At 39.0% G+C, this 14,954-nt stretch overlaps 1 protein-coding gene across 1 annotated transcript in view; it reads left to right on the top strand.

Moving 5' to 3' along the window:
- Positions 1-14,954, top strand: part of med13a (mediator complex subunit 13a) — a 70,757-nt gene that overhangs the window by 21,386 nt on the left and 34,417 nt on the right. The window contains exon 4 of the mRNA XM_073874289.1: positions 11,785-11,930. Within this exon, the coding sequence (XP_073730390.1) occupies positions 11,785-11,930 (146 nt within the window). The remainder of the gene's footprint in view (positions 1-11,784; positions 11,931-14,954) is intronic.

The raw sequence follows: 14,954 nt of genomic DNA, 5'->3' as shown, positions 1-14,954 counted from the left end.
GTATGCTTAGTAAGAGCTTAATTATCTGCTTCTGATTTGTTTGATTAGGGGTGGAGCTAAACTCTGCAGGACACCAGGCCTGCTGGATCGAGTTTGGGTACCCCTGCTTTACGGTGTTTCTTCCTGATGGTAATTTTTATTAAAGATGTGAATGATTCATGTGTCCATGTCATTTGAAAGCATTCGTTTCCATCTCTGCTTTGTGTGGCCTATTAAAGAAAAGTGTAATTGGCAAAAAGCACCTTAATTGGATAAATCACAATTAACAGGGTTCCCACGGGTCCTTGAAATCCTTGAAAGTTTGTGAATCTGAGAAAAAAATTCAAGGCCCTGTAAAGTTTTTGAAAATATATATGCATAGATACAGGTCATTGAAAGTGCTTGAATCTATTTTATGCAAGAAGTTTTCTGGATAAAAATCCATATTCCCTGTGTAGTGTAGGATAATATCATAAATATTCTAGACTTATGCGAATGTTGATTCATACCAAAATGCTTTTTTGCATAGTTGTGTTTGACACATGAAAACGTCTCTGGTTACGTATGTAACTATATCATAAATATTCTAGACTTATGCGAATGTTGATTCATACCAAAATGCTTTTTTGCATAGTTGTGTTTGACACATGAAAACGTCTCTGGTTACGTATGTAACTGTTGTTCCCTGAGAAGGGAATGAGACGCTGCATCTCCCTTGCCATACTTTCTGCGTCCCTGTAACGCCGTCTTTGGCAATATTTCAGATAGCGATATACTTCCTGGCTCCCGCGTCACCCTGTCTTTGTCTTTAAGCCTCACCATTGGTGAATTTGATACACACATTCAGGCCCACTTACTCCTGGAGGCGTCCCCAAAGTGTCACTGCAGTGACGCAGCTGGAGTTCCCTCGAAAGGAACTGTAACAATGTATCTTAAAAGCTAACACAATGTAACCTTGCTCTCACTTGAAATGTGTCCCCACATTAAGTCATTGAATTGGAGAGTATTAGACCTGGAAAGTCCTTGAAAGGTCCTCGAATTTGAAGTTAACCAAGGTGTGGGAACCCTGAATAAACTAGGTCATTGTGTTAACTTTTTTATGAGTAGTGTTGAATAAGTGAATAAACTGAGAACTAAAGAGCAGTCTTGCAAAACTATAAGTTAGATATTTATATTAAGGTAAATGTATAGACACTTTTTTTTACTTAGAAAGTTTTTTTAAGTAGCATTTCATCAAATTCAAATGAACAACCAATGCTTTTAATAAATAATAGAGTAGTTTCTCCACTTTACAATCCAATTAGATCCAGATGGATAAAATCAAGTCACACCCAGCATTATTTCCTGCCAAACATATTCACCCTGTACTCGGAAGTTCGATGCATTGGGAATGCCGTTTCATGTTCATCTACAACCTCTGCGGATAGTTTTGATTAGATAAGGTGTGTTTAAGGAGTCATGCATGCAGACATATACTTGCGTTTCCTTTTGAGGGATTACCTCCTAAACCTGTTAGACTTCGGGCCTATGTTGTCCCCACCGGCACTTTATCTTGACGCCCGCCCTTTAAATCCTTCCTTGCGGAAAACGCAGACAGCCTCCGCAGCGCCGCTTGTTTCCTTTCTCACTCCGTAGATTTTTGGGAAGAATTCCAGCTCGTGAACAAACCCAAACCCTTCCTGTACTGTGCCCTGTTGTCTAGCGTACAAGCACAGAGTGTCTTGTGGTTTGTCTATAATTAGAGGATATTTGCCACTCGGAAACTAGACTACAAGAGAACTCGCTTTTTATTTGTTTGTAATATATTTTGAAATGGTTAACACAGTCCCTGTAAATAGCTGTTTGTGTATGCTTGTTATAACTATGCTAAGACAGTGGGTGGTTCTCTTGTTGGCTGCCTGTGCTGTCACACGGTGCAGCTCTGTAACCAAACCCTGATGTGTTTTAGCTGCTTACATCATCCTTCATACAGGTCAGAGCAGTGATCACGCTTGTGCTCTCGTTCTCTCTCTCTCTCATAGTGGGTGTGTGAGCAGTAGATCTGTTACCATGGCTAATCCTCAGATCCAGCGTGTTCTTTTATGGGCACTGTTCACATGGGAGCTCGGTAGACGTGTGTGCCATTGTTGAACACGATGCATTCCCCACACATCATTGTGCATTTTTCATCTATATGTTGCAATTATACTGTACTGGTTATTAAGTTTGCAATCAGACGTTCGTATTATTAGAGTGCTTTTAGTAGGGCAGCGAAGGATCGGATCAGACAGACTGCGGCTGCAGTGCTAAATATATCTCTCATGATACCTACCTGGGTGAAGCCGCACAGATTTCTGCGCATCTGTACACACCCACAGAGATCGCATTTAATGAAGTCACACGCTTACGTGGGCACAAAATCATTTATCTGCAGTAATGCATACACTGGTACGCAGCTGGACAATGCAAAGCGCCTCTTTATGATGAACTACATATTGGAATGCGTTTTTTATGGGTTCAGATTAAAATGTCAAACTTGTTTTTTATTTGACACAGTTTCACAGAGAATGTAGTTTTGTTAATTTCACAGAAACTTTTTAGATATCCTCTCAAAAATCAACGCAGAATGCACAAACAAACATTTGCACTTCCTGTCTGGACCTGGTCGTCGTGTCACATACAGTTGCAATCAGAAATATTCAACCCCCTCACCTCAAAAACATTATAGTGATGTTGATAAAAAAAATAATAAAAATCTCTTGGAATGTTAAATATTTTGGAAATCTTCTTATACCCAAGGCCCTTCAGATGTGATGAAATAATCTCCTCTCTTAGCTTTTGTGGAAGCTCCTTTGTCTTTCCCATGATTGCAACTCACCTTGAAGACCTTGATGGTTGGGATTTATATATGCATCACAGAAGCAAATGAAGGATCGTTATAGAGTTCCTAAAGGCTTAATGATGTTTCAGCTCCACTTCAGGCCATAAAAACTGTCAGAAAGCTTTAAAAATAACAATATTATATAGGGGTTGAATAATTGTGACATGGCTATCTTAACAAAATATACTATTACACACAAATACTACATAAAACATTTTTTGTTTTGATGTTATGCCTCACTTAACTCATAAAAACTCATCCAAAGTAGAATCCCGCACCTTGAAAATATTTTTTTTAATAAATCCTTAAAACTCTTTGGGGGTTGAATATTTCTGATTGCAACTGTATGTACTTCACATTGTAAACTTAATTTATTTACTGTTACTCTCGTTTTACTGCGTACTGTTTACAAGATGCACTTTGAAATGCAGATGTGCAGAGAAGTTTAGATTTACTGACCTTAACCCATCTAAGACACATGCCAACCCTCACATGCAATCCTGATCTTCTCCTTCACTTTTTTCTTGTTCTCATACAAAAAAAAAACAAAGGCATGTCGGGATTATCAGTGATGACCATTCTTACAGCCTCTATACAGATAAACAAGCTCTAGTAAATCTAGACTGGTATGGGTCGGTCCAGGGCACCAGTGTAAATCTAGAACCTGGCCCACACTACAACTCCCATCATATCCAGCTACTCTTTGCTGCTTTCCAAATACAGTTTTGCGAGACAGATGTGACATTCCTGACATTCCAAAGCTCCTACTTTTACACTTTCCATTGTTGTCCTTTTTTTATCAGCAACGTGTACGTTTTGTTGCTGACTGCAAAGCGTTGGTCACAAAGATCAATGGTGAATGTCAAGCCTGTCTCGTTCTCTCCATCTTTATTCCTCTTCTCATCTTTATCCATCTCCTTTGGAAGGCTGATATAAATTGGTATTGATAACTGCATTACCAGGATGCTATTACTACTAAATAGGCAGTGTTTTAAAAAATACAACAAAAAATACCATCAGCATTGTCGTGTTCCACATCAACATGGACCACAAGGATGTTTGTCGGATGTCCTTTCACCAGCGCATGCGCACATACACTATCAAACACTCTTTGACAGACAGGTCGGGGTCTCCATCAATAATGAACACATTTGTCACGACACTTATTTTGTTTTTGGCACTTTCGCTATGTTTAATCAAGGTCTGGTGCCTGAAATGTTTTTATTCTGCCACCAAAGCCGTTTTACAGGATTTACAGTAAACACAGTAAGTTACATCGAGCCATTTTCATAGCGGAGCCACTCGTAATCTTTAAGCCACTCTCTCCAAAAGCGAAACATTTAACGTTAAGTCTTATTTTCCGGTGGTGGAGGTGCATTTAAATCCGGACCACCGTTATGAATTAAAGTAACATTGGCTGTAATCGGCTCGTTCTCGTCATGCTCGCGGTTCGTCTTTTCACATTTTCGCGCTTAAAGTACCAACGTAGCACGGCAACAAGGAATGATTGACACTCATATTAGCCCATCTGCGGTCTTCATTAAACGCAAGAACTTAATGATGAAATTTGATTGGTTATGTAACGTTGGAGAGAACGCTGAACCTGGGACAGCAGCACGCAGCATCACAATCTTAATCAAGTTGCACCACAACAAAATGGGCAGTCGCACAAATGCTCCCAAATATATTTTAAGGTCGCACAGATTAAGTTTCAGTCGCATATGCAACCAAAATCATCGCAATTTTGAGCCCTGCACTTCATGAATTTGTCAATCTTTTGCCACTGTTGTGTTTAATTTCATAATTATATTTTTGTATATATTTGTGTCTCTTTATCTATATATAATTTTCTTGATTTCGTATCATCATTTTAATGCATCACTTTTCACTTTTTTGAAGCACAATATAAATTGTTTATCTGTTTATAAATTGTTTTTCTGACAGATTGATGGCTGGTTGCAGTTGGGTTTAGTTACACTTGTGGTGCAATACTTACACACTTTAGGGTTGGAGTTAGGGTTAGGTTAACTAAAAAAAACCTAAATAAATTAAAATGCTGTGTCTAGATTATACTTGTGTTTTTTAAAGTTGTATTTTTCTATATATTAGTTTTATTTGTTTACATTTCATTTTTGCATTAAAACCTAATTTAATGTTGGCTTTAAAGTTTAAACACAGTAACAACCCTTCATGTGCGGCTGTTCAGATGATTTTTGTCTAGATTAAAGGTCTCAGCAACCAATCAGATCTTCAACATGGGCTTTGTATAGTGAAAGCTTGTTACACAAGATCAATAAACATTTAATTAGCATAAGTGACTGTTGACTAACAAACGTTTTGTTTGCGAATGTCTCGTAGGGTTTGTTCAGCTGTTATGATGAGGATAAGCAGCCAGTCATCAAGTCTAGAGGGTTTTTAAATTGTGTTATAGACTGAGCTTTTCGTTTAAGAATGATGCTTTATGAATGAGATGGTGGCCTCTTTCTCTTTGTGTAAAGGCTTTGTTTGAAAGATCTTTGATGAATGCAGTCGACGTACATGTTTGTCTGTGTTAACTGCCGTTTCTCTGTGGTTGACTGCTTTAATCTGAAGGCAGTTCAGAAACTCTCAGTTCTCCATTTGTGGTAAACAGACTCAAGTGTAGTAAAACTCTTCAATAGTATTTTACAGTGGCTGAAACCTTACGTGGGTTCGCTTAAGAGGTTAAGACTTGGAGTGTGTGTAACAGCATGTTCTTGTGTTGGTCATCTGATCTCGCTGCTGCTATTGGTCAGGTGATTGACGTCTGAACCTGTCATATGATTGAAGTGTGCATATTAGGATTTTGATGTTTGGTATGATACTGTCTTGGTTCTGAGAGAGACACATGCCTATTCCCGTCTGCCATTTATTTAATCTCTTTTGTTTTTGGGATGGGATGCATGGGCGAGTCTTTAAAACATGAGCAGGAGAAATTATTGGTTTAAGTTGATGCGCACTAATGTTATGTACTAATGCTTGTTGTTTGTTAACATGCTGTACATCATTTTGAACATGTACATGTAGGGGCTGTCTCAGATATTTTAGAGCAAATTATGAAATAATCTCACTCAACTTTTAGACTCATACACAATAAGCATAAATATATTGTTTAATGTTTCTCTGAAGTTTCAAATGAATACGAGGAGTTACAAGACAGAGAGTGAGAGACTGACAGAAACGCGAGTGTGTTCAATATGTGTACACAATAAACTTAAACATGTCATTTGATCTGTTTCTCTAAAGTTTAAGCATCACGTGTTTTTTTTGTTACAGATCATTTAAATGTGCTCGTGTTGTTTGGTCAAAAAGTAAACTTCTGAGTGTTTGTGAAAGTGTCATTTATTGTAACATGCTGAAAATCATTGTGCCTGTTTAAAACACTGGCAGCATGAGACCTAAAAGTCTTTATTTTTATTCCAAAATGTTCCCCATCTGCTGATAAACATGTATTTAGTATGCATAAAACAGATGATTGACTGTTCAAACTTGTTCAAATATATAATGCTGAACATCTCTTACTAACTTCTTTCGTGAGAGAATGCAATGTCTTGTCTACAGCGTGAGCGCTTGAGACTCCGCCCACTCCCGAGCAGCTCATTTGGATTTAAAGGGATACACACAAAAATGGTGCATTTTTGCTCAGACCCTTAAAATGCCTATTTTAACATGCCACAATAAATTACCTATATGGTATTTTGAGCTTAAACTTCACATATGTACTCTGGGGACATCAAAGATTTATTTAATATCTTAAAAACGTCTTGTGGAATGTCCCCTTTAAAACCGCACGGAAAATGCGACCGTCAGTTGGTTTTTGTCACATGACCTGCGGTGCACTTGAAGCATTCTGAAAAGTTGAGATGTTTTTAACCCGATGTGGTCTGGACACGCCTGGAAAAAACTAGAGCGTCCGACCGTTTCACTTCCATTGAGTGCGCATACCACGCGCTTACATTTGAAATAACAAACTTGAGCGTGCAAAAGACACGAAATGTGAATCGCCTCTAAGATGTTAAACATGTTAGCATTAATAAATAAACCATAATTAAAATAAATAGCACACATGCTTTTGGTACACTCCAACTGGCCAACCTTAAAACTTTAAACTTTTTAAACACTAAACAATTTTGAGGCTTCAGGGAGAAACGCAGGCATGTTACAAAGTTAGCCCATGCTAAAAACACTTTCTGATGGGGAAATTGTAGCATTGATATCAAATTGTTGCATTGTCACACTCACTGTCGCCACTAGGATTTTCCAAAGTGGCGCTTATTTTTTTCCCTTTTTTTGTGTGAAATTACCACCCCAAATCCAACAAATAAACTGACTATAGAAAATATTAATAAGAAAAAAATCATTTATTAAAGATCAGATTTAGAAAGATGATCCAAACATACATAGAGTATTTACTGCGTTTGTATTCATAATAGGGATGTGCATGTATGCCATTTTTTCATTTAGATTAATCCATATGTCTAAAAATATTTTTATTAAAAACACTCAAATAAAATTTAATTTTGAAGAAACTATGACAGAAAAATGAATATTAGATTATTAATGAAATAGATGTTTAACAGAAACCTCTAACAGGAAAAGCTGCGCGATGAAGTGAAACTTAAGGGTTAATAAACGCAAACTGATTCGCTTTACTGTATGACGCACTCTACATAATATTAAGCCTTGGTACAACATAAATGTGTTATACAACATGCATCTGCACAAAATGTAAGACTTAAACTAAGTTATACTGGACAGAAAGTTTAACTCCTGTTTTGGATGCGCATCATCAGCATGCTTAGACACCTCCAGTCAAAGCACAAGCTTGATAATATTAAGCAGCTTTAAGTCTTTTGCTATCATTTTAGCGATTAACGTTAGCTGTGTCATGTCATCCTCTCACCTGTTCTCAATCAAGATGTAATTCTCGTATGGCTCTCTGGTATTTCTTGACATTTCATGTTTAAATATGAGATGATAGATGATAATGAACTTGTGACAACGACTGTATTTTCGTTTTACCCAAAGTGAATCCGAAAATCACGGCATCCTTTTTAAACATAGTGCCTCGATTCGAGGTGTTTTCGGCTTCAAAGCGTTGCACGCATCGGCCGGTTGCTGTGGCGCGGGCTTCACAGCGTTGCGCGGATGGATTGGCCGGTTGCCGGGGCGCAGATGCGCGGACTTATCTGTTTGTTTTTGGATCATACATATTAAATTACTGATGTCATATGATACGCCGGTCATCTCGTCTTCAACGCGATGTCAAACACGCACCCACTTTTTAGTACCACAGGCGCTTGTAACACTAACATCCAAATGCGCCATAACCACAGAAAATAAATAAATAAATAAACCCAAGAGCGAGCTACATGCAATTAAGACACGAGCTACCAGTAGCTCGCGAGCGACGTGTTGGGGACCCCTGCCTTAAAGGCTCTCTATGCGAATTCACACGTTTTAGACCATAAAACATTTTTTGTTACATACAGCAAACATCTCCTCACTATATGCTTGCTGCCTGTCCACTGATAAAAACTGTAAAAAAAAAAACGCGATCTCTGTAAACACAGTTGCCAAACCTACACCAGAAACCATAACAAAGTGTTCCAGCCAATAATCGCCAAGAAGGATTTGGGGGTTGTGAAAACACATTTCAAAAATCAACACACCGATTCGCTTAGAACGCCTTTAAACGTTTAAATCAAAAATCAAACGAATATAAAACAAAGTGAACAAAAATCTTTCTGTGGGCCAGATTATTTTATATTTTTGAAAGGTGACGCGGGCCGCAGAGAGGGGGAGGGCGGGCCGCAAATAGCCCGTGGGCCGGGTGTTTGAGACCACTGGTGTAGACCTTACGCACGACTATAAATTGGACTTTAGTATTGATTCTGGGACAACACACTAAATGCGTTGTCCCAGAATCCACACATCACTGTGTTGTTATTGAAATTACACATTTTGTGTTACTTTTAACTTGTGTTTTATTTCAAAACAAAATCAACACAAAATTATACATGTGTTAAAAGCATAACACACAAAGATGTGTAAAAAATTAACAGTGTAGGTGTAAACAGGGCCAATGTGACAGGTAGGCGTCACTATGGTCAACAAGTTGTCGTGTTTATCAGTGAGATAAACTAGTTTATGTTCGGTTTTGCACATGCCTGAGTAATTGAGTATTTATAAATAGCATCCATAATCCAGAGTAATTGCATGACATTTTTTTCAGAATGCATTAAAATAATTTTTTCCCACCATATAAAATCCTCCCAACAAACATACCAAACAGTGCCTTGTTTTTAATTTAGCGCATTTTTGGAATTTCTGATAGATGGCAGTTCTGTACCCTCACATGTTTTAGTAGGGAAGCCGACAGTTGGAGGCAGAACGACCACAATGTCCCTCATATAAAGACTGAGATCGTTACAGAAAGATGAAGGTGGTTAAATGTAATGTATGCTAAAGGCAGACAGTTATCTTAGAGGGTTTCTTGAGACAGACCGGCCGCAGACGCCACCTGCGTTTGCGCGCTCTGTTTAATGTGCTGCATTTAAAGCTGTGCAGTTAAGTTTGTGATGTGTGTTTGTTGGTTTCGTAGTAGCAGTTTGCTACGCCCTGACCAGAGCTGCTGTTTTCAGGAAGTTGGTAGCAGCCCAATACAACAAATAACTGTGGAATGTCACCTCTTTTTTCTCTCTCCGTGTCTCATGCTGTTTTTCTCACCACTCGCTGCTTTGTATTTCTCAATGCTTTTTCCATCTTTCTGCATGAACTTTTTTGGTTTTCTGTTTTTGGCCATAACCTTTGACACACAGACTATTTGAAACTGTGGAAAATATTCTTTACCGACTAAAAACGTGATGCAACTGGTTTTTTATTGACGTCATTTAAGTTATTATTATTTTGTTTTATAAACTCCCAGAAAGATGGTTTATACTCTCGGTATACATTTTTGACCCTGGCCTTAACTTTTGTAGAAAGGTGGTCATGGGTGCGTTCAAGACCACCTGAGTTTTTACGAGCTTTTTACTTTTGTATTTAATTTATAATGTGTGCAGCATCACTGTGTTTTTGTGAAGATTTAAGACCTGTGTGAGGTCAATATGAGACTGAAATCAGGGCCATTTAAACCAACAGTAGTTTCAGATCATAGCTGCTGTAATATCTCTACAGGGGGCTGTCTGCCACACAACATTGTCTAGCACAGAGCAAGAGTTGTTGTTGAGCATGAGGCCAGTGTGGCGTGTTTACTTCGTGCAGGCGTGACGTATTTGCAGATCAGTGTTGCTTTCTCTGTGGATTTAGTTCCTGGCAGTCTTCTTTGGGTCTCGCTAAATGCAGATGTTTGGCAGGTGTCCATATCGATGGCTCTGTGCCTGCACTATGCTTTTGGATTGAGTTTTTATAGGTTTATGATCAGCATTATAAAGCTTCTTTCACTTCCACTGTGCCAGAGCAGCCAGACTAGAAAGAACCGGAGACCTTGTTATGTATTCAGACTGTATTTGTGTAATGGATAGCGGCAATAAACCATCTAGATTTGTACATTTTCTAAAAAAAATGTAGTGTGCTTGCCTGTGCAGAATTGCTGCCATAATGCTGGGGTGTTATATACTTACCATATTATATACACAAAGTGCTTAGCCAAAGCACATATTATTAATTGTTATATACTTGGTTTTACACTTAATCTTATGTATATGGGCTGTAGTAATAGTTATGCTTCTTTGCAAACACAACTTACAAAATCATGAAGGATCTTGTTGTTTTGACTTATAAATGTTGATGATTTATAAGCACAATACACTGTCATTTCATTCAAAATGATTCAAAATGCTTATTTTGCCAATGCTCCACAATGGCTTTAGGATGCTTTAAAGGGGCCATGGCACAATACTTTTTTTAAGATGTCAAATAAATCTTTGGTGTCCCCAGAGCACATATGTGAAGTTTTAGCTCAAAACTCCATACAAATAATTTATTATAGCATGTTTAAATTGCCACTTTGTAGGTGTGTGCAAAAATGTGCCATTTTGGGTGTGTCCTTTAAAATGCAAATGAGCTGATGAAATTCAAACACTGGTCACAATGATGGTGGTTTGTTGCAATTAAAACTCAATTGTGCTTTTATCTGCACTAAATGGCAGTGCTGTGGTTGGATAGTGCAGATAAAGGGGTGGTATTATTATAATAAGAGCTCCTTATGACATCATAAGGAGAGCCACATTTCAACAACCTATTCTTTTGTGTGTTTGTAGAGAATGGTTTACCAAAACCAAGTTACTGGGTTGATCTTTTTCACATTTTCTAGGTTGATATAAGCACTGGGGACCCAATCATAACACTTAAACATGGAAAAAGTCAGATTTTCATGCCATGTCCCCTGCCCATGATGATTTCAGACCTTTGTTTAATGTGCCATGTAAACAAAGCAGTTATTAAGGAGTAAGCATTCAGACTGTTTTTTGTTTACAGTTTAGGCTTTAAATCTCTCAGTTTGAATATTGACCAATGTATTATAAAGTGTTACTTCTACATACATTTGAAGAGCCTCATGCTTATTTATGAGAGAAAGGTAAAACACGGTGTAGTTAGTAGGGTCAAAGAGCAGATGCTCGCATTTCAATAGTGAGCAACACTTCCTGTGTGACTGATAATGTAAGAGTGCCATTTTTGCTAAATGCATCTGATTTTTTTTATAGGGATCTAATGATAACTTACTCAGATGGTAAACTTGTAATGCTTTACATGAATTCAGTAACACTGTTTATATGACTCACTGCTTAAGTTTGCTACATACTCTGTTGTTGATGTTTTTTAATTGAACTACACATTTGCACCTTATGATTAATCTCATGCGACTTTTTTTGATAGTGTCCTGGTGCTTAACTTAAACACCTGTCTGTCTCTTTCTTTTTCAGAGAACATCTCTCTTGCTCCTTCACATTCTTCCTGCATGGAGACAGTAACGTGTGCACCAGCGTGGAGATCAACCAGCACCAGCCTGTGTACCACCTGAGCGAGGAGCACCTGACGCTGGCCCAGCAGGCTTCTAGCCCCTTCCAGGGTAAGAATAAACATGTACACGTGCCGTTTTTTCCTCTTCTGTGCGTCTCTCCCTTTATTCCTCTCTCTACCTGTTTGCTTGCTTGCTTTCCATACTTCTGTCTCTCTGCCCTTATCCTGTTTTTTTTTATTTTCTGTGCCTCTCATTACTGATCAGAAAGATGAGGTTTATCATTATGAGGACCAGTGGCATCCTGTATTGAGCGGCACATCCTTATCTTAAGAAAAGTGCAGAAATCGCACTAGGTCTTTGTGGTTATAGGAGGAAGATGGTCTTCATTATTGGTAATATGAGCAGCGTTTTGTATCCTGACACAAGCAGTGTTGACAGACATCTGCACATCCTGCATACTGTCAAACAGAAACTGCATGATGTGATGCTTCTTTTTTATGCATTTACACGATTTCGGTTTTAAATAAAATGTATTGTGTTTTATGTCAAAGTTGTTATTACATTGTGTATTTAGCTTTTTTTCTAATGCTGTTTTGACCAATTAGCATCCTGGATCGTAATTACCCATTTTACAATATCATTAGATCGCATCTGCCATTTCATTGTGCATTTGAGAATGTTTCCAACGTAGGCAAATTAAAATTTTAATGGTATAATTCATCCCTTTGATGGGAAATAACCTTTGCGGCGCATCAGGAATTTGTGATGTGTCAATTGAAACCAGCTGACCTTTCGCTTGCTTTCTCTCTCTCAATCTCCCAATCTCCCGGTTCTCACTGTTTCTGACAGTCTCGGATTAGTGAGCGTGCAAGTGTTGCGGCTATGACCTCATAAAGAGCAGTGAGAGGGGTGTAATGAACTCATAGCTCATTTAACCGAGAAGGCGAGAGACCGGTGGTGCACAGATTGCTTAACAGAATAAATGCGAGGTGAACGGTGTAATACTGGAATAAATTAGTTTGCCTGTTTATTTGAAAATTGGTTCATAGCGGTGTGATGCCCCCATTTAAATATGGGCCACAGCAGCGGACCTTTCCTGACGATGGCCGTCATGATTCGACATGGGATATCTCTAGCAGATTCGGTGCTTCGAGCTACCCCGCAATGCAAATTCTGACCTTCCCCAAGCACCTGCCGAAGAGCTCGGCGCTGGGCATTCTTTCTGTAAATATTTTGTGTATCTCAGTGGAGCCGTTTTTGATCCGCAGCGACAAGTAAAAAGTCCAGAGGCTGGATGAATTCAGGCCACGTCACCTTGGGTTGATCAGGGGACTGTCGGATATTAAAAGAGCCATTTTCGCCTAGAGAGACCTTCTGCGAACGAACCATGTTTGTTTTGTTACGTCTGCCGGGCTCATCCTCACCGTTGTGTGCGTGTAATGCGTACTGTTGAAGTGAAACCTGGATTTTTTCCTAAAGCGCTTTATGATAAAGAAAAATAATCTTTAGGTTTAAGCTGCCATAGCCCATTAAAGACAAAACATACCGTTTGTACAGCTCCCGCTCCAAGTCTCTTCCCATAGCTCTTCCGGATGGATGGAGGTGTCCTCTGTCATTGTGGCTTTTATGGATTTGTGTGATGAAGGCCATGGAATGAGCCGGCTAATGGAAGGACACCGGATAAATTCATCCACCCTTTCCCCTCTGTTTTTTTTCCTCTGGAAGCTGCTTTTTTCCTGCCGTCAGTAGATCAATATATCACAGGAGACGGGGAGAGCATGATAAAGGAAGCTGAAGAAGCATGTATGTGTTAGGAAAATGTGTAACTCCCTACTCCAGGCTTTTTTTAGGCATTCAAAAGAACGTAACAGTGCACTACTTGAGAAAATGAAGTGTTTCTGTAAGACAGTAACAGGGTGTAAACTGACGCTGCCGGTCGCACGTTTGGCTTTTTTTTTCCTTGCTCGACCTTTTCTTGCTCTCTCTCTCTTTCTGTTTCCTTTACCCTGTTTCTCGCTCTCCCTCTGAGTGACCTGTTTATTTAAGTTGGTTTATGGGCTCTGAATGAGCAATGCTTGGCAGTGGCTGGGGGCTGGGTTGATTTGAAAGGGTTTTGGAAAGCGTCTGAACGAGAGGAGGAAGGAACAAGAGACGTGGTGCCGTGGAGGAGTCATTTAAGACCACAGTTAATGAGGAACAGAAGTGCAGGGAGCACTAGAGAGAGAGAGAGATCCAGGCGGGAGTATTTGTACAGTATTCCCCACTTGATAGACTCATTTGCTTTGGCCCTGTTCTGATTGCGCGCTCTTCATTTGTCATGTGTTTTTTTGCTACATATGGTGAACTTTATGTAAGCATCAGTTTAGGGGCAAACAACTCCTAATTTCAAAGGACAACTCTGGCAAAAGTAACTAAGTGGCATTTATACAAAGTACAAAACGTTCTGTATGGGAAATTTGATATTCAAAAGTATTAAAATGCTTTACATCACATTGGTGGTTTGATACTCATTGTGGCAAGAAGTCATATTTTGTATACATTTATTCACTTAAATACTTTGAAAAAAATGCCTTTAACCATTTTTCAGTAACTGTACGTTTACACGGGGTGTAAGCGTTGACACTTCCCATTCACTTTTTATGGGTGATGTCATGCGTTGCCGAACTGAATTGTGAATCCGTCTGCGCCGCGTCACTGCCATTGCAGAATTAGAAAAATTTTCAACTTTTCAAGCAAATAACCTAGGCAGAGCCAGCAATTAAATTTATGGAAGGCCAAGGAATGTGTTGCGGCCACTGTGATTGGCTGTTGGCCACGCTTCAGACAAGCCTTCCGTCAAGCGTTAACGCTTCTGTCCGTGTGAATGTTCCGTAATTTCAATTAAGCCAATATCCCAATTAAGCCTGGTTTTACAGACAAGGCTTAGCTAAAGCCTAGCCTGGTCCAACCAGACTCTCGTACATTCATTTCATTTGTACAGAGAGTCTGGCCACGCTCCATTGCAAAGCGTTACTTCTGTTGAGGAGGGTCCTCTGTTGAAGTTCAAAACTATTGGATCTGCCCAGAGTCTATTGGATCTGCTACAACAAGTCCGAATAATCAGACCACCAAAACTTACCAAACATTGTTCTT

The sequence above is a fragment of the Misgurnus anguillicaudatus genome, chromosome 12, assembly GCF_027580225.2.
Source record: "Misgurnus anguillicaudatus chromosome 12, ASM2758022v2, whole genome shotgun sequence".
NCBI lineage: Eukaryota > Metazoa > Chordata > Actinopteri > Cypriniformes > Cobitidae > Misgurnus > Misgurnus anguillicaudatus.
This window is presented reverse-complemented; position numbering and strand designations above follow the sequence as displayed.